General features: G+C 41.0%; 1 protein-coding gene across 1 annotated transcript; it reads right to left on the bottom strand.

Moving 5' to 3' along the window:
- Nucleotides 1-352: 352 nt before the first annotated feature.
- On the bottom strand, nucleotides 353-24,198 carry LOC308145787 (melanopsin-A-like; the record flags this gene model as incomplete). Its single annotated transcript, XM_080517348.1, has 11 exons — nucleotides 353-556; nucleotides 3,409-3,480; nucleotides 5,720-5,911; nucleotides 6,003-6,171; nucleotides 7,075-7,182; nucleotides 7,895-8,056; nucleotides 9,312-9,483; nucleotides 14,608-14,811; nucleotides 18,299-18,432; nucleotides 19,058-19,194; nucleotides 24,076-24,198. The coding sequence occupies 11 exons, from the start codon at nucleotides 24,196-24,198 to the stop codon at nucleotides 353-355; spliced, it is 1,677 nt and encodes a 558-aa protein (XP_080373474.1).
- Between the last annotated feature and the right edge of the window lie 259 nt (nucleotides 24,199-24,457).

Here is a 24,457-nt window from a genome sequence, read left to right as displayed (position 1 = left end):
TTACTCTCAAAACAAGGATCAGAAAATGTGTCTTTCTCTTCTGTCTTTCTTGGATTTTTTTTCCTGAAAGCTTGTGACAAGAACTAATAATAAAAAAAAAAAAACATTAACAAACCGACAACACAACCTTTGATTTTGTATTTTAAGGCTATTTTGTTTTTTTCAGCTTTGAGGTAAGTAAACCATCTCCAGCCATCGTGATATGTTAGAAAAGACGCATACAATTCATTTACACAAACTCACACACTGCATACATGCAAAAAAAAAAATAAAAAAAAATAAAATTGTATTCACAACTAAAAAGTCCTGCTGAAGCACACATACTTGTAGACACACACACACATCCAGCGGTTCATGGTAATGCCGTCGTCTCCAGCCTGGCGATGTCGAGGGGCTCCTTGGTTACCGGGCTGTACGCTTTGGTCAATTTCAGGTTGCCATGTAAACCTGGGGGGCTGTGGAGAATGGACGGGCTGGATATGGAGGTGACGATGACGGATGTTGTGGCAGCGGTACACACTGTCCTTGGCCCCGACTCCATCGTCACGTTATCCAGCTGTGTGGGCAGAGAGAGACAGACAGAGAGGAGGGAGGGGAAGGTTTGACGGATTTGTGACAAAATACTCAACCTTTCTGGTGTTCGGTCGCGCGGTGAAAGAAAAAAAAATGCATTCAGAAGAATTTTAGAGACGAAATTACAAGTTTTAACAAGTGTCTGCTCTGATTTGGATCGATCGCAGCTGTGCTTCACTTCACCTCCAAGTGCAGGACGGGAAACAGTCAAAGCTGATCAGAGGCATCGATCTGTCAAGACTGATGAATGGCTTTTCTCTCACAGCACTGATGGAGCGCTGCTCCGTAGCGTGATTGACCTCTTGAGATCAAAACCTTCACAGCGCACAGGAAATAGACTGCGGCTGATGGCGCGCTCCCGCAGTCTGAGTTTGCTCCTTGGTTGTATACATAAAAAGTAATCGACAGTCTGCTTGGTGAGCAGGACAGGAGACAAGACGAACAAAACTACTGAAATCACCGCATGACAATAGTAATCAGTTACTTGCATGAGTTGCAATTATATTATAACACATCATGCAACACTGAATTTGCCACAATGCACCATTCCGCATCAACACGCATGCTCTAATGCAGAGTTACATGTTTGTGTGTTGATAATCAGAAACCTTTCTAAGTTTCCTACTTTTCATACAGGAAGTGTCTCATTTCCATTTTGCTCAACTCTGCATTTTTGGATCCTCTCATGCATGAAACAAGTTTAAATCACATTCCCACAGGTGGGAAATCCGTGTTAAAGCGAAAGTAACGCAAAGTATTTGTTGTCTTTCTGACAGGTGACGTGTTTCAAAACTAATGTTTTTCTTTATCGCAGCAGGACAGATATCAAGTCTTTCATGTGGCCAAAGATATTCAAGCCTGATCGTCACACTCCAGCACCACAGGATATAATTACACTTTTTTCTTTTCCAGATGTGACTCTTCAAAAACATCGCGTATTGTCTGTGCAGTCCAGCACGACGGAGCTTTTAGTTTGCGTCTATGTCAATTCTTTTATTTTCCAGATTCATCTGGAGTAGAGTCACGGAGCTCCGGGCTGATCCCAGCTGACACCGGGAGAAAAGCACAGCGCGCAATGAACGGGCAGTAAATACACACACAACTAAACTCAGACCAACAGCCAATTTGGAGAAACTAATTCACCTCACAAATGTCATATGAGATGGGCCGATACAGGGTGTTGGCTCTATTTCAACAGTCCCCAAAGGAACTCACAAAGTTTCATACGTCAATAGCTTCCATTGCAAAGGATTTGCTTGACTCATGTCGTGTTGATAAAACGTTGGGCTCTTTTCATGATTTTCTTTAAATTACCGGTATCACATAGAGAACATAGTTTCCTCGAGATGGCAGAAAAGTAAAGATCTCCACAGTTTAGAAACACGATCATAAATCCATTTATCTTAACATGAGAGAGAATCTGCTCCAGTCAGGTGTTACTCTGAAATTCTATGAGTCAGAATCAATCTTTTTAAAAACTTAAACAACTAAAAAAGAATCTACCTAAAGAAATGTTTTAGCGAGGTTAAAACATATATAAAAACTCAAAGAAATAAAGACATATATAATAAAAGGAATAGCAGTATAAATAAACTAAGTAATAACTGATATAGCTTATGCTAATTACAATTAAAGCTATGCTATTTTTTATTTAAACTTATTATGGGGTGAGGAGATACAAGCTGTTTTTTTGTGTGTGTAATTTTTACGTTATTAGTTTTGAAAGCTTGTGATTGTGTAAGAGTAATTTAGCAAGTATAATCATGAAGTTTATTAAAAATTCAACATCAGCTTCCTCAAAAATAATTTCTGAGAAAGATGAAGCCAGTTGGAGACCATCGATTAATAAACATTTCATGATGCTATTTGATTACATTTTTGCTGATTGTTATTGTAAAACGGTCTGTGTTTAGCCGTTTAGTTGCATGATGGCTTGTTTTTATGTTTGTTATTACACCTAGCAGTTTTAACGTTTTGTTTTTGTTTTTTTTTACAGACATTTTCATTGGGTGTGTTTTCTCTTATGTTTGGGCTGGAAACTGTCAGTAAGATCTGGCAACCAGGAGAGCCGTCCTGCATTTACATTGTCTGTGGAAACCGAGGATAAGAGAGTCTCACATCCTCATATCCATACCTTCAGCCAATTCTGAATCAAGAATAACACTTAAACACAAGTTCTTTGGAAACACGTATAATAACACTTATTTACATTACTTATATATGTTGACCAGTTGCGGAATAACAAAACTAAGCAGACTCAAGTAAGAGGTTTCATATCAAATTAAGATGGATTTGGTCTCCTTCTCTTTCACGAGAAAACTTCAGCCATTAAATATAAAGCTAGAGACAGTTAAAGCAACATGCGGGCTTATCGCTCAAAACCACCCATGTTGACAAGATCTTCCATTTGTTGACAGTCACTGATCCAATCGGACATTAAATACACAAACACAAACGGTGCAAAAGAGTATGAAAACAGCCCAAAGCCAAAACACGTCTTATTCTGGTGCAGAACAACATACCAGCTAATCACAGGAGAAATTGGTTCATAGGACAAACTTCCTGAAATAACAACATATTTTAATGGTGATTCAAGATGAAATGATTTCTGAACTTGTTTGGCGGTACAAGATGAATATCAACAGGTACTAACAAAGACGGTATATTAACAGCAGCATTGTGAATTCAGGAATTCTGTGGCACCAGTACTTAAGCTGACTGATCTCTTTCCTGCACAGACCGTTGAACTGGTCAGAGAATAGAGAAAATGAGATAAAAAAAAAAAAAAAACAGTGACACGTCTACTGCACAGATGATTGACGGGCGGTTCCTTACAGCTGCAGGCAGACGGCTGGTTGGCTTCAGATTGATGTCCGACATGGATATGTCCTCCGGCTGCGTCAGAGTCTGAACAGAGCGCACATAAAAACAACCATTTAGTTTGACCCAGAGGATCGTCTTTACTGCTGGGCCTTTAAGTCGCAGTGCGGAAACACTTCAAACTCGGTTGCTCGAGGCGTCGCTGTTTTTCAACACAGGAAAGACCTCGAACTTTGACTTGACAGGACGACCCGACCAGATGGGAAAACATCTACGGGAACTTGGCCACGTAGAACCAAACTACCCTCAGAGTTACGTTCACACAAAAAATGTTCAGTATCCATAAGGAGATGGAAGGAGGTCAGGAGCCGTTTTCCTCTGCCAACAAATGCAACATGTCGAAACACGCGGCCGCATCGTCCAAGCTGTGGATTTAATCTGAAAGTCCCAGATTAGTGGATTAGAGTTTGGACCCGGTGTAATGGAGTCCTGAATGAACCTGCCCTGTGTGTGTGTGTGTGTGTGTGTGTGTGTGTGTGTGTGTGTGTGTGTGTGTGTGTGTGTGTGCGCGCGCATGTAGGTTTCTCGCAGTTTGTCTGTGAACTAAGATGATTACAGAGAGGTTTATACCAGCAAACTGGATGTCCTAGAATGACACGCCTCTTTCCTCTCGCCCACCAACACAATTCTTTCTGTAAGACCGAAACAAAACAAACAAAACAAAAAAAAAACTCCTCCTGTGTATTTTTTACAGGCCAACGGAGAAATTCCAAATCTTGATTCAGGACTGAACAGCCTAAAATCTTCAACAACACAGGATTTAAAAATACTTCAGAATATTTTTCATGTCAAATTATAAACACATAGGAGCTTTCAGTATGAAATATCTTGTAAGTTTTTATAGACTTATAGTCTAGTAGTTTATTAGTTATAAGATAATCTTTATGATTTCCAATCAGAAATTAAACCATGTTGGGAAAATAAGAAAAAGAAATCTTGCAAAAAAAGTGTAATTAAAGGATTATCTTTGTCAGAAACTCGAGTGCAAAACCAGCATAATTCAAAAGGTCTAATGGTTGAGGGGTTTCACATGAAGTAAAATCTGACTTTTAACAATAAAAACCTTTAGTTTATATGGATTTAAATGGATACCATTGATCCTTACAATGATCTTTTACTGTGAAAACACAGGAGGTACAGTGTTCAACTAAACATGAAACAAATTGAGTACAGTTTATGTTTGGAGATAATAGGATGAGATTTTTATTTCATATTCAAGCACTGGCAGCCAGCCGCTGATAAACTTCTAAGAATTTTAAAGGGCATATATTTGAATCTTTTGTTAGATTTGCTAGTGAAAGAACATTATTTCTAAAGGAATGGAGATGTATATATATATGATCCTGACTAAGTAATGACAGGCCTGTTATAAGTGATTTCCAATCAAGTTGGAACAGGGAACGTGTTCAATAAATGTATGACCTATTGTAAATATGTATTGACTTTCTGCCTTTCTTTGGCATTCTTGAGTTTGGGTATGGCTGCGCTGAAAGATACCCAAACTAATTATTAATTTGCTTCTTATCAAAGAAATGAAATACAACAAAAGAAGTAAAAACAAAGGTAATCTTTCATTTGCCAAAAAGATTAATCACTGGGACAGAAGTAAATTCAAACCGTGCACCAATAACTGAGACGACCAAGTTTCTAATGGCAAGTTTTATAGTCTTTCACTATTGAGATGATTTTAAAATGTTTATGGCTCAGATTTCAGTACTTGAAAGTAATATTGCGGTTTCTGTGGTTCTATTTCTTTCAATGTAATGTAAGGTAGTCTTTTTAAAAAGGCAAGCAAAGATGCAAATAGGAAGGTAAGACTGTCATCAGGCAAGTCATACGTCATAGTATTCAGAATAACCAGTGTATTTACAGAGGACCAGAGCAACTTGAACTCATTAAATGACACACCAAGAAATCCTGCTGTTTTTTTCAGAGGTTTAAAGCCAACGTGAACTCTGTGGGCTGTAAGCCATGAAATGCCAAACAGAATCCCAAAGTCTCTGACTTTGACAGGACGGCAAAACAACGTGACCTCACTTCTCAAATGTAGCTGGAAGAAGAATTAGAACAGCTTTGACACGATATGAAACCTCCCATCAGAAATAATGACTTTGAGAGATGTTGGACTTACGCCTCCGCTGTTTTTTAATCTCTGGCTGATAACACCTGAGAGATGCTCAAAGTAATGATGTTGCAAATATATGATTTTCAGGCATTATTCATCTTGCGTGTCGGTACAGGATGTTGGCGGGAGCGGGGAACTCACCGTGATCTGTGTAAGATGACACAAGGCCGGGTCGTTGGGATTGTGCGCCGCGGTTTTCTCAAACTCCCCTGAGGTGAAGCCTCTCACCTTTGACCTCTGGCTGGCGTGACGCACCTGTCTGACATCGGCGGACAGCTGGCGACAGACGGGCGTCCGAGACGAGCAGTCCTCCTCCGTGTCTGAGAAGCGAGCCTACGGGCAGCAGGTCGCGGACGGATTCAGCGACTCGTGATGCAAACCCGTTTTGCCGAAACATACCATATTAGATATGAGGTACACTCACTGATTCACTGTCGGACTGGGAGGAGTGTCGTGGCTTGGAGCCTTTGCACTCCGACTGGCTGGTGAGGGTCGACCGGCGAGTGGACTGGAAGCTGCTGCTGCTGTAGCGGTCCCGGCCAGTGATGCACAGCAACACGCCCAGGTAGGGAATGTACCTGCTGAGGGCCGACCTGAGACACCGGCAGAAACACAGACTTTCATTGAAACCGTTGCCGTTTCATTTGCTCCTTAGCGTGAAATTAAGTACACGCTGTCCGTGATCTCAAAGAGAGTTGGCCTGGTCCCGTCTGCCGGTGACGTAGCTTCAATCACTGTCAGGGTTTATTTCTGCTGCCAGGGTGAGATTTACTGGAGGCTTGGACTTCAGTGACTGTATTTACCCTTTGCGGATAAATAAACGTGAGTATGTAGGTGTCATTATCGGGTTTACACATGAATTGAATGCCCCCAAGCAACCACTTTACTGCAAGTTAGCGGCGTTTTATTTTGAAATCCCTCGCACAGGAAGGGCGCAATGTTGAGACAAAGTGACTTTGGATCGGCTTTATGCTAAGTCTGAAACAATAAAGGACATTTTTCCAGGCTTAAGTTGTTCTTTGTGTGTGCTGTTAAATTTGACTATGTAATTAGTGTGAATTAAATGCTGATTAATCAGTCTCCCAAGGACCAATCAACAAAAGATAAAGTCATCGGAAAACATTATTTGAGGGTTTGTCTTATTTTAATGTGTTCAACTGCTTCTTTGTAAATGTTAAATAAAATTAAAATAAACATGTACAATGTTCCTCTTTTGAATTTTGTGCAAAACAATGCAATTATCTATGTCATAATTACAATTGTCTGCAGTTTTTCAGCGATAATCAATACAAATATGAATCAAAGAAATGTATCTGATAAACAGAAATTAATATGTTTAATCATGTTGTAATACTAGGAAGCTTTTTTCCTTGATATATAACCTCAAGATGACGAAACACAAACTTTTCACACACTTCTCAGCTTTTTTAAATACAAATCTGATGCTGACTGGCTTCACTTTGAGGCAGCCATCCCTCTTTGTTGATTCGTCCTACCTGTATTTAGGATGCGTTATGGCGTATATGATGGGGTTGTGGATGGCGGACGCTTTGGCGATGACTGCAGGGACCGAGTTCATGTAGGGCGTCAACATATCAGCGTACCTGAAGGGGGACACAAGACAGAGGCAGTGACAGGAAGATGAATGGCAGGAGGAAATGAGACACATTTATGTGACTGGGACATTAGTGGGTCTGTTTTAGCGTTCACGATTATTCTTCATCTGGCCCCGACTCTGAAAACTTTGGCCAAGATGAATGTCGCAGTCACTTTCAGTGTTTTAATCATGTTCTTGTTTAAAGATGTAATTTGTAAAAGTTTGCAATTTATGGAAAACATATTCCCTCATGACCATCTTGATTTGTAAAAAAAAAAAAAAAAAAAAAAAGCCTTTTGGTGTCACTGCTATATTTCCCATTTTGATTTGTGAAACAATCACAGCTCCTGACAATAACAAACCAAGTTGTATCTGCAAACAGTGTATATATTTGGTTAGACTCAACTGGACATAATGTGTGATGTGGATTTTTCTTGGGTTAAAATGAATCAACTCCTCGGGTATAAATCTCTTTGAATTCCTGCCGAGGGTTTCCCTGAAAATGTAGTAAAACCGAGAGATTAATGTCTCACTCTAAGTAATCAATTATGGGAGCTTACTTTTATAGGAACGTCCAAAGACTTGCTTTAGACGGCCCCTGTGACCTCAAAGAAGAGTGATAAGGCGACTTTTATGATGCCTCCAGTCATAAAACCAAACTCAAAACGACTTCAGTCAAACTCAAAAGGTGCTGATTCAGGCGGTGACTCTCTACTCACCCCGCGAATGCAGTGAGGGCTGCACATGAGTAAGGCGCCCAGGAGATGACAAACAGCAGGATGACGATGAGTGCAATTTTGGCCATTTTCCATTCACTCTTCATTTTATGGAACTTCTTTGCAGAGTCTCTGTTTCCGTGACAGTTGATCTTTGTTATCGCTCTGTCACACAAACGTACACACACAGTGGGCATGCAAGTTACAATGTGTTTTGACGAGAGCAAATTTCTGTTTGGGTGCTTCTTTATGATACTTAAAAATATGCATCTTGTACATCAGAGCAACGTATATATGTTTCCCATCTTTGGGTCAGGAAGAGGAGCAGGGACACAGAAAGTCTCTTAAAATATTTCTTCTTCTTCTTCTTCTGGGTTTAATGGTCATTTGCATCCATAAAATTGCGTTACTGCCATCGTCTGTTCTATCGACATTGTTTGCCAGCGCTCTCGTCATCCACGATGACTGTTTCCCTCTCTCCTATCAGCAGCTTATTTATCCCTGATGACTGTGTCCCTACTTCTTCTTCATTTGGGTTCAATAGCAGCTCGCGTCAGTGAAGTTGCACTACCACCCCCCTGCTGGTTCCAGCTAGTCTCATACAGACTAATTTCTCCTGGCCAACAGTTTCAATCGCACTCTTTAAGAAAAAAACTCCAACATAGAATTTATTCAGTGGTTTTAGTCCAGAAATGACTCTAAACAGCTCATCTTGGCTACTGCTACTGCCTGACTTTGTGTACTAATGACCACCATGATGGGGAGCTGCCAGGCTATTATGGCGCTGTGCATGATGTTGGCTAAATAAATAAACGTGATCCAAACACAAGTCAACAGTGAAGAAACAGAGAGACAGAAACAAAGGTATCTTAAGATAATTTTGGGTTCAGCAACTAGTCCTACATGCATGTTTCTGGACGAACATGCAAGGGCTACACTGAAAGCCACACAAATGTGGCACCATATAAATAGGAAACAGTCAGACTTTGCTATAATATGAGATTAAATTCCAAGAAGCAATGTTACTATAAAGAAATATAAAAAAACAACAACCCACAAATACTGTTAGTTTATGTGCATGGTTTTCCTATGAATGTGACATAAAAGCATAATGATTGAATGGGCCAGTAATGAAAGTCAAATCCATCCCTATGTTCGTTTTCCTCTAAGTTTATTTTCAACCTGACTGACGCGGACATGTTTGGCTCTAGCGTGGTGTTTTCATCACAGGTACTGACAGGTTGTTTGAACATGAGGCGCTGCCGTTTACGTTGGGCGCGACATTAGTGGAAATCGATGGAAGAGCCCAGACACGCCGTTCATCAACGTGACAACGTGTCAACGCAGCGCGCAGTTCTGACATTCATGTCTTCACTGATACAGACGAGAAAATGGTGTGTGTGTGTGTGTGTTTACCAACCGCGTTGTGCGTCGGATGGCCCTGAAGATGCAGCAGTAGCAGAAGATGATGACTGACAGAGGGATAAAGAAGACAAAGGTGAAGAGCAGCATGGTGTAGGAGCGGACAGAAGGGGTGAAGGTCATGTAGTCCCAGGAACAAGACGTCATCAGACCCTCGGGGACGTAGGCACCTGTGGGAGAGCAAACACACTTTGGTGTCCCATTCAACTGAGGATGTCACATTTTGTCATTGTATAGCATCCTGTTCTTCACTCGCACAACAGCTTTCGCCTACTCGCTCTTTGTTTTCCCAACACTTGTGCGCCTACTGCCATATCTATTCATAACCTCGAAACTCTACTGCTTGATAAATCTGTATGAAAGCTATTAGACCAGTGTATGGCACAAGAAAAGTAGATTAGTAGATTATCCAAGTATCTGCAGTATCTTAGATTTATTTCCCTTTATATAAATATTGCACTTATAGTAACAAAAAAAATGTCTCATGTCTTGTTTTGATGTGGAGGATGAAGAGTTAGAGTGAAAGGATTAAAGCATTTATCCATCGCAAGGCTGCTGAAAGTCACAAATACTAAAACTTCCTGTTTTCCGTCCTGAAAATAAAGGTTTCGATGAGAATTCATGGCGTTTCTTAAAAAGTCCAGACAGTTACCGTTTGTTCCAATGAAAAAAAAAAGTATAACTCTTTAATCAAAACATTTTTAACTGAATATTAATAACTATAGGGGCTACACAGCAGTACACTAGTGAGCCCACCAACCACACTCAGAGTAAGTCTGTCTCATCGCATTGGTTTTACATAATGTTTAGTCTTTGATTCACATTCTGAAGAACAATTGTTTTTTTGGGGTTTTTATACCACTTATCTCTTGTAGTTCGTGCTTTCATGTCATAGCAAGATTATCCTCTTCCGGAGTAAAGTATTCATATTATCGTCTCTGTGTTTGGTTTGCATGTTCTGCCTGTGTTACATTTTTCTGGGCGCTCTTATTTATTGACACAGTGAAAAGATTTGCATTTGAGGTAAATGAGTTACTCTAAAAAGCCCGTGAGTGTGAATATGTGACTGTTTGTCTCTCAGTGAAGCACTGGTGACCTGTTCAGAATGTAACCTGCCTTCACTTAACCTCCTGTGACATTCAGCTGGATAAAGCAGTACAGAAGATGGAAAATGGAAGGATTAATCCTCTTTTTTTGTGATACTTTTTCAGTTTTTTTTCTTTTAACCTCATCTCATTTTCACTGATTTCTTGTCCTTGCTTTTTGTGTCTTACCACTGCATGAAAAGTGCTATCAACAAAGACAGATTTATTGAAGTAATATGGATTTGTAAAGAGTTTGGAGGTCTATTATCCTGCTCCAGTGTCGACTGACAGCCGCCTTTAAAAAAAAAAAAAAAAAATTGTTCCCTTCAGCTGCAGGTATGTTCCTCAATACACTTCTCGCTGCTGATATGTCACATATTGAAAAATGAAGTGGAAAAAACATCAACATTCCTTCAGTAGAAACCTTTTTGCACCAGATATCAATCCTTGTAAGATTTCTTTTTTTTTTTCAATTTGTACACAGTGTGCAGCTGTGGTGAGGCTTTGCTTTGGAACCCATTGTGGGCAATCGGCCATCTTACATCCTTTAAGATCTCACTTGTGTGATATTCACATTGAAATCAAGAAGCCTTTTTTACTGTTTATTTTGCTCATTTTTGTGCATTGAATGTGCAAATAGTTAACCTGAAGCCTAAAGACTTGCTACTCATGCACTTCACACACAGAAAACACAGCTGCACAAGAAAACTGAGACACTGACTAGCAGCCCGTGCGCACAAGAGTCTCTCCTTTGGGACAATAAATGCCTATTCAAATTTTTATAGCAACATAATTGCCTTCTGAAGAAAAGAAAGGGTGATTAACATGTGCATTTCTCACGTATATGTAACACCACCTGACAAATGCAGGCTTCCGTATATAATAAAATGGGCTTCAAGTGCACTTGGAGCCCTCTCATTGTTTTTGTTATGCACACCACGTGGTTATTCTGTATGAGAACGCATCCCTTGTTCCACTTAAAGTCCACAAAGAAAACACAGGAAGACACACACACACTTCACTGTCTCCACTTATACATTAGCACACCTCTAACTACACACATCGACTCTGAGCTCTGAGGATACACTCCCTCACCTTTTCTCCAGACACGGAAGGAAGCTATAAGTCACTTTTATTACATGTTACTTTGGGTTTTTGTGCCTCTGGAGGTTCAAAGCCTCCAGAGGTTTCTTAGTGGAAGGCAGTCACTGCGACAGACACGATGCAAGGTGACAGACAGAAGAAAGAGCCGTGACCAGCTTGTGAGCAGCGGCGTTTCTGTTCGAATAGATACAAAACAGGGCCGAGCTTCTAACAAGGTGAATCGCTGTCGACACCAAAGTGGTAAGGAAAGGCCTATTATATGAGATGTATATAAATAGAAAGAAAAACATCACTAATTGTGTAAAGCGAAGTACTGAATTACACAGCCTGCACTGTAATGATGCTGCACATTATACAGTATCATTCGTTACTGTAATGCCAGATAATAAGGTAAATGCCGGAACCCATTTTTTGGGCACTCGCTGAAAAACAAAAATAAAACATGTACACAATCATGAAACATTTGCTAACCATAAAATATGTAGGGAAAGTAGAAAACTGTGCAACATCTCATATTTCATTATTTACAACTTGGCAATTTCTTACTGTAGTTTTTATTGACACATCTTCTACAATGTAGAGGATGTGTAGAATCTACATGATTCACTCACATCCTGTGATATGTTTGTCATCTGCAACACAAGTTGCTAAACTTGCCCCATTGTATCTCCTGTCACTTAGTTTTACTGTTACGATGATAAACAAAGTGTCAAAATGTTTAGACTTGTGTGTTCCAGTATAATAGAATTACAAATGGAAAAAAAATCCAACGCAAACAGCACCTTTTTTTTTTTTTTTATGTAATTATCTTCTTCAGAGATTTCCATTAAGGCATTCATTGTTAGTGAAGAAAAACATGTTTTTGTCATCAGGTGAAAATACGTTGGCTGCCCTTATTGTGTACGAGTTTCTTTCTTCTTTTTTTTCTTGCTTAGTGTCAGGTTGCATCGATTACTCTGTCATAGAATAAATTAGACCATTCTTTTTTATTGAATACTCCTGTTTTTCCGTTTCTGCAAAACTGATTGCCACATAAAAGTATAAAAGCAGTTATGTTGACAAAGTTTTAATTTTTTCCTGCATATTTAAAGCATAACCAAGCCATTAGGGTGGATGTTTATTAGATTGCAGCTAACTACGTAGGCAGGATACACATTGCTAATCTATGACATGGCAAATATGTGGGATATATACAGGGAGTATTCATAAGATACCCATATTTACAGAAGTAGTTGGCCAAGTTCAGCTAGGGAGAACTGGCTTCAGGTTCATTCCAAGCAATCCCCAATGGGGAAAAGCAAAACCAGTGCAGAGGAGACATATTGACATGAAAGGAAAAAGAAGACAAAAACAGGCAGCACAGTTTACAAAAGCTGCGTCCATTGCCAAACAGGCCAATGGACTTCCTGGGAAAATATAGTGACGAAGAAACTCAGCTGGAGAAACAAAGATGGAAGGACCTGGAATGACTTTCATCAAAAGAGGCACGCACAATAACCTACCCACCCGCCAGAACTTAAAACAATGGCTTGGAGGAGACCCAAACTGTTCATTGCGTCAATCTCCAGGATCAATAAAGCACATCCTATCAGGATGCACGATAAGCTTCTCTCACGGATGGTACAACATGGCGTCACGGCCAAGTGCAGAAACAGCTGGCCTCAGTGTTGGAGCAGAGGTGAGTTGTGAAGATGAGACTGAAGGATCAGAAGCTGAGAGGGGTTTACCTGCTGTAACAGGTGTCACCGCTGAGTCCTGCACTCCTACTGCTACAACCATCATTGCTTCCGACTCACAATCATTTGGCATTTTGCAGTGTTCAAAAACACAGATAGGTATAAAGAGAACCAATGGGAAGCTCCTTTTTCTTTCCTGGCGACCATCTCCATTCCCATGCCAACATCAGGTGTTCTGACTCAACAAAGGGACTGAAGCGTCGAGTCCGATTGGCTCCATACATGCATTGGAAGAATGTGCAAAGCTCTCAACGTCCACCACAGACATACATTATAACACACAAACGCAAGAAAAACACGAAAGAAAGATCTTGAAAATGCAGAAACGTCTGCAATTCATTTGCGTCTTTGTATAGAACAGACATGATTGGGCCATTGTAAAAGCAAATGAAAAAGAAGCTAAACAAAACACATAACTTTAAGAAAAGCAGAGAAAAAAGAAAATTTGACCTTGGGTTGAAGGCATCTAGTGTTTGTGATGTTTGTGAAAAGGAGAGCTTTTCGCCTCATGGCTGAAAGGAATCCAGATTACCCTGGTGACAGAGCAGATTCACTGAAGTAACAAGCTCTCCATATATGGGCTCAGTTATCAGAAATGTTGAATACCCATCCAAAAATCCAAAGTAACCTGTGGGAATATCCTTCAATGGCCACTTTTTCAGGACGAGTGCAGTTGAAGCAGTATGTGATTGTATGCATTTTATTATTAAAAGTTCATATTGTAAAAATACTCATAGCTTGTTTCTCTACGCTTATTTTTTTACTTGCTGTTCAGATTTCTGTCTGTTACTCTCATCCTCACTCTCCATGCATATATAGGGAATCCATCAGGCTTTTCTGCAGGATTAATGACACAGGTTATGGCTCATATGTTGGACTCACTGATCCCCCGTGGTTAAGGTTAAGCCCTGTGTGGACTGGTGTCCCGAGTTTTATAAAGTGAGGAGCTGTGTCCGCTGAGCTGCATCACTTTAAATGATGTGTTTTGTGATTTGAAGTAGATAAGAGGACTGACCTAACAGATGCTGAATTTGTAACACCGGCAATCACTTCCATTTGGGAGCGCAACCCGAAAAGGAAAGCCTGAAATCTCCCACCAGAACATGACTCCGGCTCCTTTTCAAACATCGCTGTGCTGTATAAAACAAATGAGTGGACTTCCCTCTGAAATCAGATTTTATGTGATGTGTTTTCTCCTGTGGGTGAAGGAAAAGAAATGTGGGATGTATTTCCCTTTGCTGTTAACTTCTCACCATGAGTCTGACATGCAGACACAACCAAAAACAGAGGGAAAGACATGTTGAGGCCGAGCTCAAGAAACTAAAAACCCTCAGGAGGAATCAGGCTGATGAATAAAGACTCGACTTACTCCAACCGAAGAAGGGGGGAAGGCTCCAGCCCATGGAGTAGACCCAGGCCGCAGCCACGATGCTGAGAGCTTTCTTGCGAGACATGACCCCGAGAGAGGCCAGAGGCCTGGTGATCACGATGTAACGGTCCACCGCGATCACCATCAGTGTCATCATGCTGCAGATACCGAACAGGGCGCCGCAGAAGGCGTACATCTCACAACCTGGGGAGAAGAGGCAGCGGCACACAAGAAAGGTTTGTTTGTGGTATCACTGGCCGAGCGCTTCAAGATAAACACCTGAAAGTGGAAACTGTGCTGTGCAGATCACTTTATGGTCCTAGAGAGACATTTACCTGCAAATGATCCCCATGAATTGTAGACAGAGACAAAGTGCATGCCGTGTTTGTATGTACCCATGTGGCATTCATTAAGATAAAACATGGGGCATATGTTTAAACATGCTTATAATTTATATATTGTGTTTTCAATGTAGATACATCAATTAGGTGAAACCAGCAGCAGCACTTATCTCATTGTTAAGCATCACATTTAAATTGTGTATCATTTGATTGACACAAATGTGCAATTACTGATTTATTACAAGACATGGTCGCATAATTACCAGATATGGTGACTTGCCTGATAAAAGCGTTTACTAGCATGTCAACGCGGCCACAAGCCATTAACTGAATTGCATTGATGGGCACTGATTTTGAAGTGGAAAAAGTCAGCCGAGGAAAAGATTCTGAACAAAAGCAGATAGAGACATCACAGATCGGTCTATACTTTGAACATTCACGACTGAAGCAAATGAAAAGTAATCCCATCATTTGCATGTGTTTAACGTGGCTGTTGATGTGAGGCCTCACAGTTTACAACACTTCTTTGATTCAATCACTGTGCTTCAGAAGTAATACTGAGGCAATACACTGGAGCAATACATTGCTCAATAAAAAGTTGATGGATTTCTGACTTTGATCCACGTCCTCTCCAACAGTGTGTGTTGAAGTTCAAAATAAGAAGAAGAAGAAGAAGAAGAAGAAACACACACATCACACCTTTAAGGATGAGTGAGAATATGTAACGGAAAGAGTTGAAAGATTAAACAAAAAAAACAGATGGAAATTTGAAGGTAAGGTGAAAGACACCAGAAGAAGTAAAGTGTGTGTAAACATAATTTATTTATTGACCCTACTGGAGTACCGCTGATGCATGTTAACATGATGCACATGGATTTCTTCAGAGATTGATGCACACACACACACACACACACACACACACACACACACACACACACACACACACACACACACACACACACACACACACACACACACACACACACACACACACACACACACACACACACACATCAGCTGCTTCCCCTCCAGGCTCTTATTGTTCCGTCACCACCAGCCCTTCACACTTCTCGTAACCACAGCACAAGACGCAATCTGAAGCGTGTCACCTTAGTGAAGGAACCCAAACAAATACTGCTCAGGCTATCAAATGTACTGTATCTCACAATTCCTGGATGTGTGCGTGTATTTGACATTTATGGTACTGAAGCTAATTAAGTCCAGGCTGAGTCATAAAAACGTCAGGATACTAAATTATGTTAAAGTCCAGGGACATTTCGTTGTAACATCACAGTTCCTTATCCACAGTTCTTTGTTTTAGGAATGATTCTCGGGAATGTCTTGAAGTGCAAATGGAAATCCTGGATGTTTTGTAAGGAACATGCAAAAGCATGCATTATGTGGATTTCGCCATAGAAAAATTGGCAAATTCTGCTCTGCTACTGTCAAACAGTTCGTACAAATAATCTACCAATGAAAAGATAACTCAAAACCAATCCAACAGTATAATCGTATCATAGTATTCCTTGCCAAGAAACAGTCTGATAACAAAGAGATGATTCCTCAAACACAGTCTTTTTAATGTACTTATGTACCTTTTTGAACTCAGCAGATCATTTTGCAGCAAGAGGAAAGGACTCTGGAACATGCAACACATCAACTCAAATGGTAGGATCACAACTAAAGGCAGGCTTTCTCTTTTAACCAACAACTGTGTTGATATCTTTGATCATAGCTTAAGTTCTCTGAGCTTATGTATGAAATACTTTTCTGATTTTTCTTATTCCAGAAGAGGTAAAACATTACTCAGATTCAGATTATCCGTCTATTGCCATAGCAAGCTGTTCCTCTTACTGTAAATGCTTTAAGAATCGCTTGATTCAATTCATTTATCTTGCTCCCTGCAGGCACCGCTGGTGTACATAGAGGCCTTCCAGGATAATAACTTTTTCTTTGATATTAAAGTACAATGTAGTGAACGTTACCTCTGATTCAGTGGAGAACAACAACAACAAAAAAATTAGTTTCTGAAACCCAAACTGCACAGGTAACAAGTATTAAACTAAGCTTATAATGAATACTTATAACTGAGACACTAATCTACACTGGTGATATTTACTGAATGAGTGAAAAGACACCAAAATGTTGCAATTCTCCTGCCATTTTTCTCGATGTTTTAGAAATTTTAACAAAAACATTTTTTACATATCCCAACAGCAAATAAATTCCATGTTTATATTATATATACTACATATTCTATAACATGCATTTGAGGTTAATTGGCAACCTTAAATTCCCCCTCGGTGTGAATGTGTGAATGTGTGTCTGTCTCTGTGGGTTTGTCCTGTGATGACCTGACAGCCTGTCCAGTGTGTCTCTTGGATTGTCCTCAGCGCCCCCCGACCCTGCACAGGATTAAACACTATAGAAGATGGACGGATGGATTGATGATGCTGCATTTGTTGTAATAAGCTTGTGTTTCTGCATCAGGGAATCAAGAAAACAAGCAAATGTAAACTAAGTGTTCAATGGAAAAGAAAAAGTGATACTGAAGCAATCGGCGCTTGGTATAGTCTGAGTTGCAAAAGCAAGAAGAGAGGTCAAACAACATATAACAGGTGGTCTTGCTTTGTAATCTTATGTTCCTTGCTTTGTCTGAGTGTTCTGAGAAGGATCATTGGTCAGGGCGGACGGCAGCGCTTAGTAAAAAAGGTGAGGGTGTTCTTGCAGCAAGCAACATTGAGACTGGAGCTGCAGATCTGACAGCAATTGGCTGCCTTCATCAAGGTCAGGACAACTCCTGAAGGAAAACACAGCGCACCGACTATCAGTGTTTGATCAGCCGAGTGTGGAACCTCTTTTATCGCTTCTCTACGTCAGCTCCCCATAGGCTGTGCACTGATGGATGGTATGCACTGGAGTAAACCCACCTTCAAATGCACATTGGTAAAACATGCCATTCTTACGCGCCACTTATGATCGATGGAATTAGGATACTGCTGGGTAAGTACTCTCTGCTCCTTTTTCCCATTGTGGTTAAAAGCAATGAAAGAGGATTGTAGGTGTGTCGGTGTGTGTGCAGAATCTCTATTGAGTTGTACGTCACGGTCGAAAGGGTCGGTCAAAGATACGCGTCCTCGTGGAATTGAAAGTGTGCGTGCATAAATGTTAATAACCTGTGTGCGTGCATTCACATGTAAATGAGCGTGGAAAAAAAAAAAAGATTAGGAGACTGCGCTCCGTTAGCGGTTGCATTAGGAACTAATAACTGGTACCATTACAAAACCGTGCAACTTGTGGTTTTTCTGAGTTGAAAAGTTGCTTAAACAAAGTGCGTGTGCACGTCTTACCTTTCTTTCCAAAGATCCAATGTTTGTGCATGCTTGTGATGAAGAAGATGGGTGTCTGGGTGAGACACATGAGGAAGTCTGTGACCGCCAGGTTAATGATGAAGATGTTGGACGGGGTCCGTAAACTCCGGCTCCTGCACGCAAGAGGCACGAAAACCTTTTCAAATATTTTGAGAATAAGTCAGTCCTGCCATCATCCATTTTAGTTTCATCCTGTACTTATTGTCTACGTTTTATGTTTGTTTCACTATAAAATCTCTTTTTTTTTCCTTTCCTTATATAAAATTAGCTCACTCAGTCATGTCACATTGAATCCATGGTTACCAAACTTTATCAACTGGCAATATCCAGGGCTATGCATTTTTACATTCAAACTCCACAACTTTTCTTTTCATTTAAATGTTTCATAAAAACTACATATTAAATGGTTCAAGCAAAGTTCAACAGTTTAACTATTAAAAGTGAATCATGACTCACACTTTTTTGTGACTTATCAAATTTCAACTTTCAGTTGCATTGCAAGATTCATATCTGTGTGAAAAATTGGCTTTTAAAACACAATTAAAGTCAAAGTCCGGATCTTGACCATTCCAAAGACCCTCACCTTGTGCTTACCTGGACTATGATGCTTTTACCTTTGACCTTTGCTCTCGTAATATTTGTTAATGGCCACTCGATGTCACAACAGTCGATTTAATCCATCGAGCCATAACTCACTGTGCACATGTGAAATCTTAACCCCAAAAACAAAGGAGTTACCTGCAAAAGGCGTATATGACGAGGAAGTTTCCCAGCATGCCTGTGATCCCGACAGCCAGGATGACAACACCGATGGTGTAGTGAGCGTGATCTGGTACGTCCACTGTTGGAAATGGGTGGCTTGGGACTGTAGAACCCTACCAACATTTAAAAAATGAAAAAAACAAAACAAAACAAAACAAAATCAACACAATATATTCACAGATAGCATTTATATCACAATATCAAGCCGTATAAACGTATTGCTCCAATTGTCAATCTGTCAGGTCTTCTTCTGCTTTTGGGTTTCCCATTGATTCATGACAGAATCACAGTAAAAGAAATGTCTTTTAACGGCAGAAAACTTCAGTAGTCTTGAAAAGTGGAGTGGACACATTTTTCCAGAATTAAGGGTGGGAAAGGAAAATAATAATTGAACATGACGGAACACTGGGTTCTTCAGATCTTATCGCCACGAGCAGATGAAGCTAATGCACGCTAAATATATGTGGCTGAGTTGGAAAAGCCTTGTGCTTCATTTCTTCCTCTTGCCATGTCCATATGTCAAAGAGACACTGAATCCCTGAAGGCAGCCGTTCTGGTTTCTGCGTGAGTGAATTGGTGAGTGTGACAAACAGTGTAAAGCCTACTTGATTGAGTGAAAATGTGAAACGTACACTGAATTTATGTGAAGTCCATTTACCATGAAATCTGGAATAAATTAACACAAGGAGTTAGTGAAGTAGTAGTGAAGTCATTCTATGCAGATCTTTGTGCTGCATTATTTTTGTATGTTAAGTGCTATAGAAATAAAGATGGGATGGAATCAGACGTTGAATAAATGAATGTAAATTCCTTTGATGATGCACTTGGAAAGTGTTGAATTGTTCGTCCACTAAGAGAGAAAAAGGAAACATCTGAGGAAACATCGGCCCTTTACATCCAGCAAAGTCTAAGATAGATTCCTGACATTCGAAATAATCTACCTACTTCATATAAACTGCACAATAAATAGCTAAAGGAAGGTTCAGTGCTCCTGAGGGTCAAAGGAAGCAGAAGATATGCATGTGTTGTTCATTAAACAACTGCTAATTGTGACGATTAAACTGAGAAAAAAACGAATAAAAGGCACATCAATCCCAAATAAAGTGTTTGCGTAGGCTGGTTTTTAAAAAACCCGAAAAGACAGCATTTTCTGAGAATGAGAGTTCTTTCTCTTGACAGAAGGATATTTCCATTTCCTTGAAAAGAGCGGCTGCACCTGAGAGCACACGGCTCCCCGCCAGAATTCATACAAGAAATCCTCACATGCTTTCTCGATTTTCCCTGTTACTTTCAGGCAGAGGCATACCCACCTGCCCACTAACGCACAGGATCACCTCTTCAGCTTGAGCACATACACTCCATTCATTAATCCTGTGTGCTGCATAGAAACGTGTGTGTGTGTGTGTGTGTGTGTGTGTGTGTGTGTGTGTGTGTGTGTGTGTGTGTGTGTGTGTGTGTGTGCGTGTGCGTGTGCGTGTGCGTGTGCGTGTGTGTGTGTGTGTGTGTGTGTGTGTGTGTGTGTGTGTGTGTGTGTGTGTGTGTGCGTGTGTGTGTGTCCCACATCTGCTTCAGAAGTCCTACTTTCCTGCAGAGTCACATTCTCCTCTTGCTGAACGGAGGTCATTTCACCAGAGCTCTGACAAGTGATGGAGTGGTTACGTAAGTAACTGAGTGAAAAGGTCGCGAGGATGTGTTTCCTGAAAGGGGGACAGATGCAGATGTGGAGAGTATTTGTGCGGAATGTAAACACTCTGAGATCAGGTCTGACATCCACTGTCACCAGTAAACCTCCACCCTCCCCTCCCGGCCCGAACATCCTCCAGCCAGGTTTCCTTCACTACCTCTGTTGATCTCCTTCCGTGATTAATTCCTTTCTTCACGTCTTTTCTTCCGCTGACTAAATCTCTGGATCGCCTCCTCCTTCCACCTCTGATGTCTCGGTTCAACCAGCTCGGGAAAGATTACTGACAATCACATGGCAAGGACGCAGAAAGGGCGCCACATCGAGCGGTGTGGCATGGATTTTAAATCTGGAAATAGCAGGTGATAAAATCTTCCCATACTTAATATCTTTCAGTCTTTACGGACTGTTGCCAGGTAGTTGTTTTTTTTTTTTTTTACCTGGCAAGTAGAGAGCAAGTAATACAAATGTAAATAGATTAGTGGTTGTTTTATGCAGAGCAACATGCAAACAGGCAAACAAATGGAGTGAGAGAGAAAAGTGAAGATTAGAAATTAAAAAAACACCAACAAACAAGTGCATAAGAAGACAAAGACCAGAGGACATCCAGTAATTGGATTTGAATTAAATACATGCACAAAACCATGTAAACAAACAGAAGGGCCCGTGTACTGTAATTGGTGGGACTTTGTTTTGTTGGCAACATATGTGTGCAACATTACCCTGGACCAGCTGAGACAAATTTAATAAACATCACCAAGAGGGGTTTCCTCTGAAGGGAAAACACAGAATTACTACAATCAGTGCAACGACTCATTTAGGATGGACATTTTCTTTATTGACGCGGCTTATTTTTGGGAGCCTGTCGTCACTCAGATATCCTGTTATTGAGCAATAAATATTATTCTGAACAATAAGAAGCTGAGATTCTTGGTGCAGGTTGGTTGGAGGGTGAAAAACCAAATTATTTCCCGTGCTTTCTGTTTGTTAAGCTATATATTTTCCAGTGGAATCATAATGCCATCAGCGTTTTTTATGATATGCTAGGTACCAAAAGATGTTTTTTTTTTTTTTAATAACGCTTGCCTAACACTGTTTTGAACAATGTGTGGGACATTATATACCACAGTCAAACCTGTGGCATCACTACAGATAACAACTGATTGCAGTGCAGTGGTTCGCCCCGCAGTGATTGGGCTTAACTGTGTGGCGTTTGCATGTTCAGCATGGGATTGTGCATGATCACGTCTGGTGAAGGATTTCTGGGTAAAGCAGGTAAAAAAACAACACATGAGTAGAGGGCTGCTGTTAGCTGAATATTGTAATTGAAGAAATGGCCGGACAGGATAAAGTGAAGCTTCCTTCAAGATTGACGACAGGTGTTAAATTGTTACAAGCTGCATGGTTGGATAAACCCTGTTCTCCGAAACCGACAAATTAACATCAGAATAGATTAATGTATGAAGATTTGATTACCTCTTGGTTCAATTGAAACCTTTTTTTGTTTGTGTTTGTATCGTCTTACAGTTTTACTATGCCTCATATCAATCACGTTCTGTCACTCAGCCGATCAGCAACTGCTTGTATTGTTTGTCACTCATTTTCTGAAGCGACTCAGTGAATTAACAGCACGGATGAAAGATGAATTAGCTGCACCAAACTTCCACGCCTCACAAAGCCGAACCAGCTTATCAGTGTGTCGGCAGAGGAGCGGCTGTCTGAAAAATTCAAAGGAAAACTCCTTTATTTACCATCAATGTCTAATCAACCTTGCAGGACCCTCAAAGGGCCACCCACTGTCTCAGACCGCAGGGCTGACACACCCCTACACGGTCCTATGCAAATACGTTCATAAAGACAGAACCACATGTTTAATTACCGTGCAGATATTACAAATTATAATGCGACAGTAAAGGGAATGAGTGCTCCAGAGGAAATCTGGAGAGTTTTAAAATGAAAACCAGTCTTATTCCAAAGTGGAAGATCCCATATGTCTTCGCAGAAGCTGCCCTCAGGCGCCTCCATGCTATCAGCTTTCCCAGCACTTCCACCCTGGACACCACACCACACAAGCTCCAATGACTTGGGCCTGCAGGTCTCAGCTTCAAAGACAGACTCCGAACTGAACCATTTGCACTTGTTGAACTCCATTCACAGTAGCGGTGCACCCATATGTTTCTCTGCCTTTTAAACAGCTTTTTCTTCCTCATATCACACTTATTCGTGGTTGTGCTCCTCCAGGGCAGTAAGAGATGAGTCTTTTGTTCTCCTGCTATTATTCAACATGGACAGGGGTGAAGACACCTCTACACATCTGCAAGAACGATCCCCCACATTCCCAAAAGGCTTTGGCTGAACTAATCCCCCTCTCACACAAAGAGGCAGACAGAGATAGACTCACCTTTCTCTGTCACAAGGAATTATCAAACACGCACGTTGGACTTAAAATAAAGTATTGGGGCACCAGAAAGATGGGCTGGAGTTTAAACTGACCTGCTTATGTCACTTTAAATCGGAATAAAGACATTTTCAGGCAGAGAAAGGGTTTGTTTTAAGATGGAAATATGATTTTCACATGAGCTGCTGTAAAAATCCAAATTTAGATCCCTCTTGAGACAAAGTGAGGATATGGCTTTCATTTAATCGTTTTTATTACACACATTTTAACAATGTTTTGAATGACTACCATAAAAGTCAACACATATTCCCTGGGTTGTTTAAGCATTCCCAATGACAGGAGCGGATGTTTTCCCAAACTCCCCATAAAGACTCCATGAAGGCTGAAGTTGACGCACGAATAATGACAAATCAAAGAACCGGTTTGCGCACACACGCGCAAAAAAATAAATAAATAAAAATCTACGCATGATTATTCCAACTGCAACGATCAACTGTCTTCATAAAACATGATGAAAAAGCAGCAGAGACGACGGGATTTGGACTCCCGCACTCATTCAGGTCTGGTGCTGAATGAGCGGAGCGCAGATGCGCAGCGGAGTGTGGCGCGGTTCATTCATTCACAGAGTTACCGTCTCCCTCACCGACATCCACACACAGTCATCATTTGGTTGGGAACGATCCGACGGTGCAATTCACAAAAAATTTAAATAACGACCCACCCCCACACCACACCCACCCACCCACCCACCCACCCACCCCCCGTTTTCCAGCTGTGGTGGTTGAGGTGGATCGGAGTTTGCTGCATTTACGCATCGCTGCAGCGCACAGAAACTCCCCGCTCGCAGCAAAGCGAAGTCTTCCAAGCATTCAAAAACAAAAAAAATTATATATGTTCTCGGAGGAGGCCACTTACAGTTGTGGAGACTGGAGACAGTTCCATGAGCCGAGGCGAGTTGATGGAGCTGATATTCCAGGGTGCGCGGGTGGTGGGGTCCACCGTCGGGATCCCCGCTCCATTTAAGAGCCTTGAATCCATCCCGAGGTCCTGGTGGATACAAGTCGGCCGTATTGGGCAGAGGTGGACTTGAAAGATAGCAAGCCTTCCGTGAGGGATCTAAGAGTCCAGGTGGTCAGTCATCATCGACGCCCTGCTCTCATATCCCACCACACGTCCTGAGCTACTGGTGGTACAACGTCTGTGGAGGGGTGGGAAAGCCTTGCGCGCGCTCTCAATATTTCTCGTCCAATCCCTGCTCCGGGGAAGCCTCAGAGTGTGTCAGTGGGTTTGTGCATGT

Source organism: Blennius ocellaris, assembly GCF_963422515.1.
Source record: "Blennius ocellaris genome assembly, chromosome: 21".
Classification (NCBI taxonomy): domain Eukaryota; kingdom Metazoa; phylum Chordata; class Actinopteri; order Blenniiformes; family Blenniidae; genus Blennius; species Blennius ocellaris.
The sequence above is the reverse complement of the archived record's forward strand: the minus strand, read 5'-3'. Positions and strand labels throughout refer to the sequence as shown.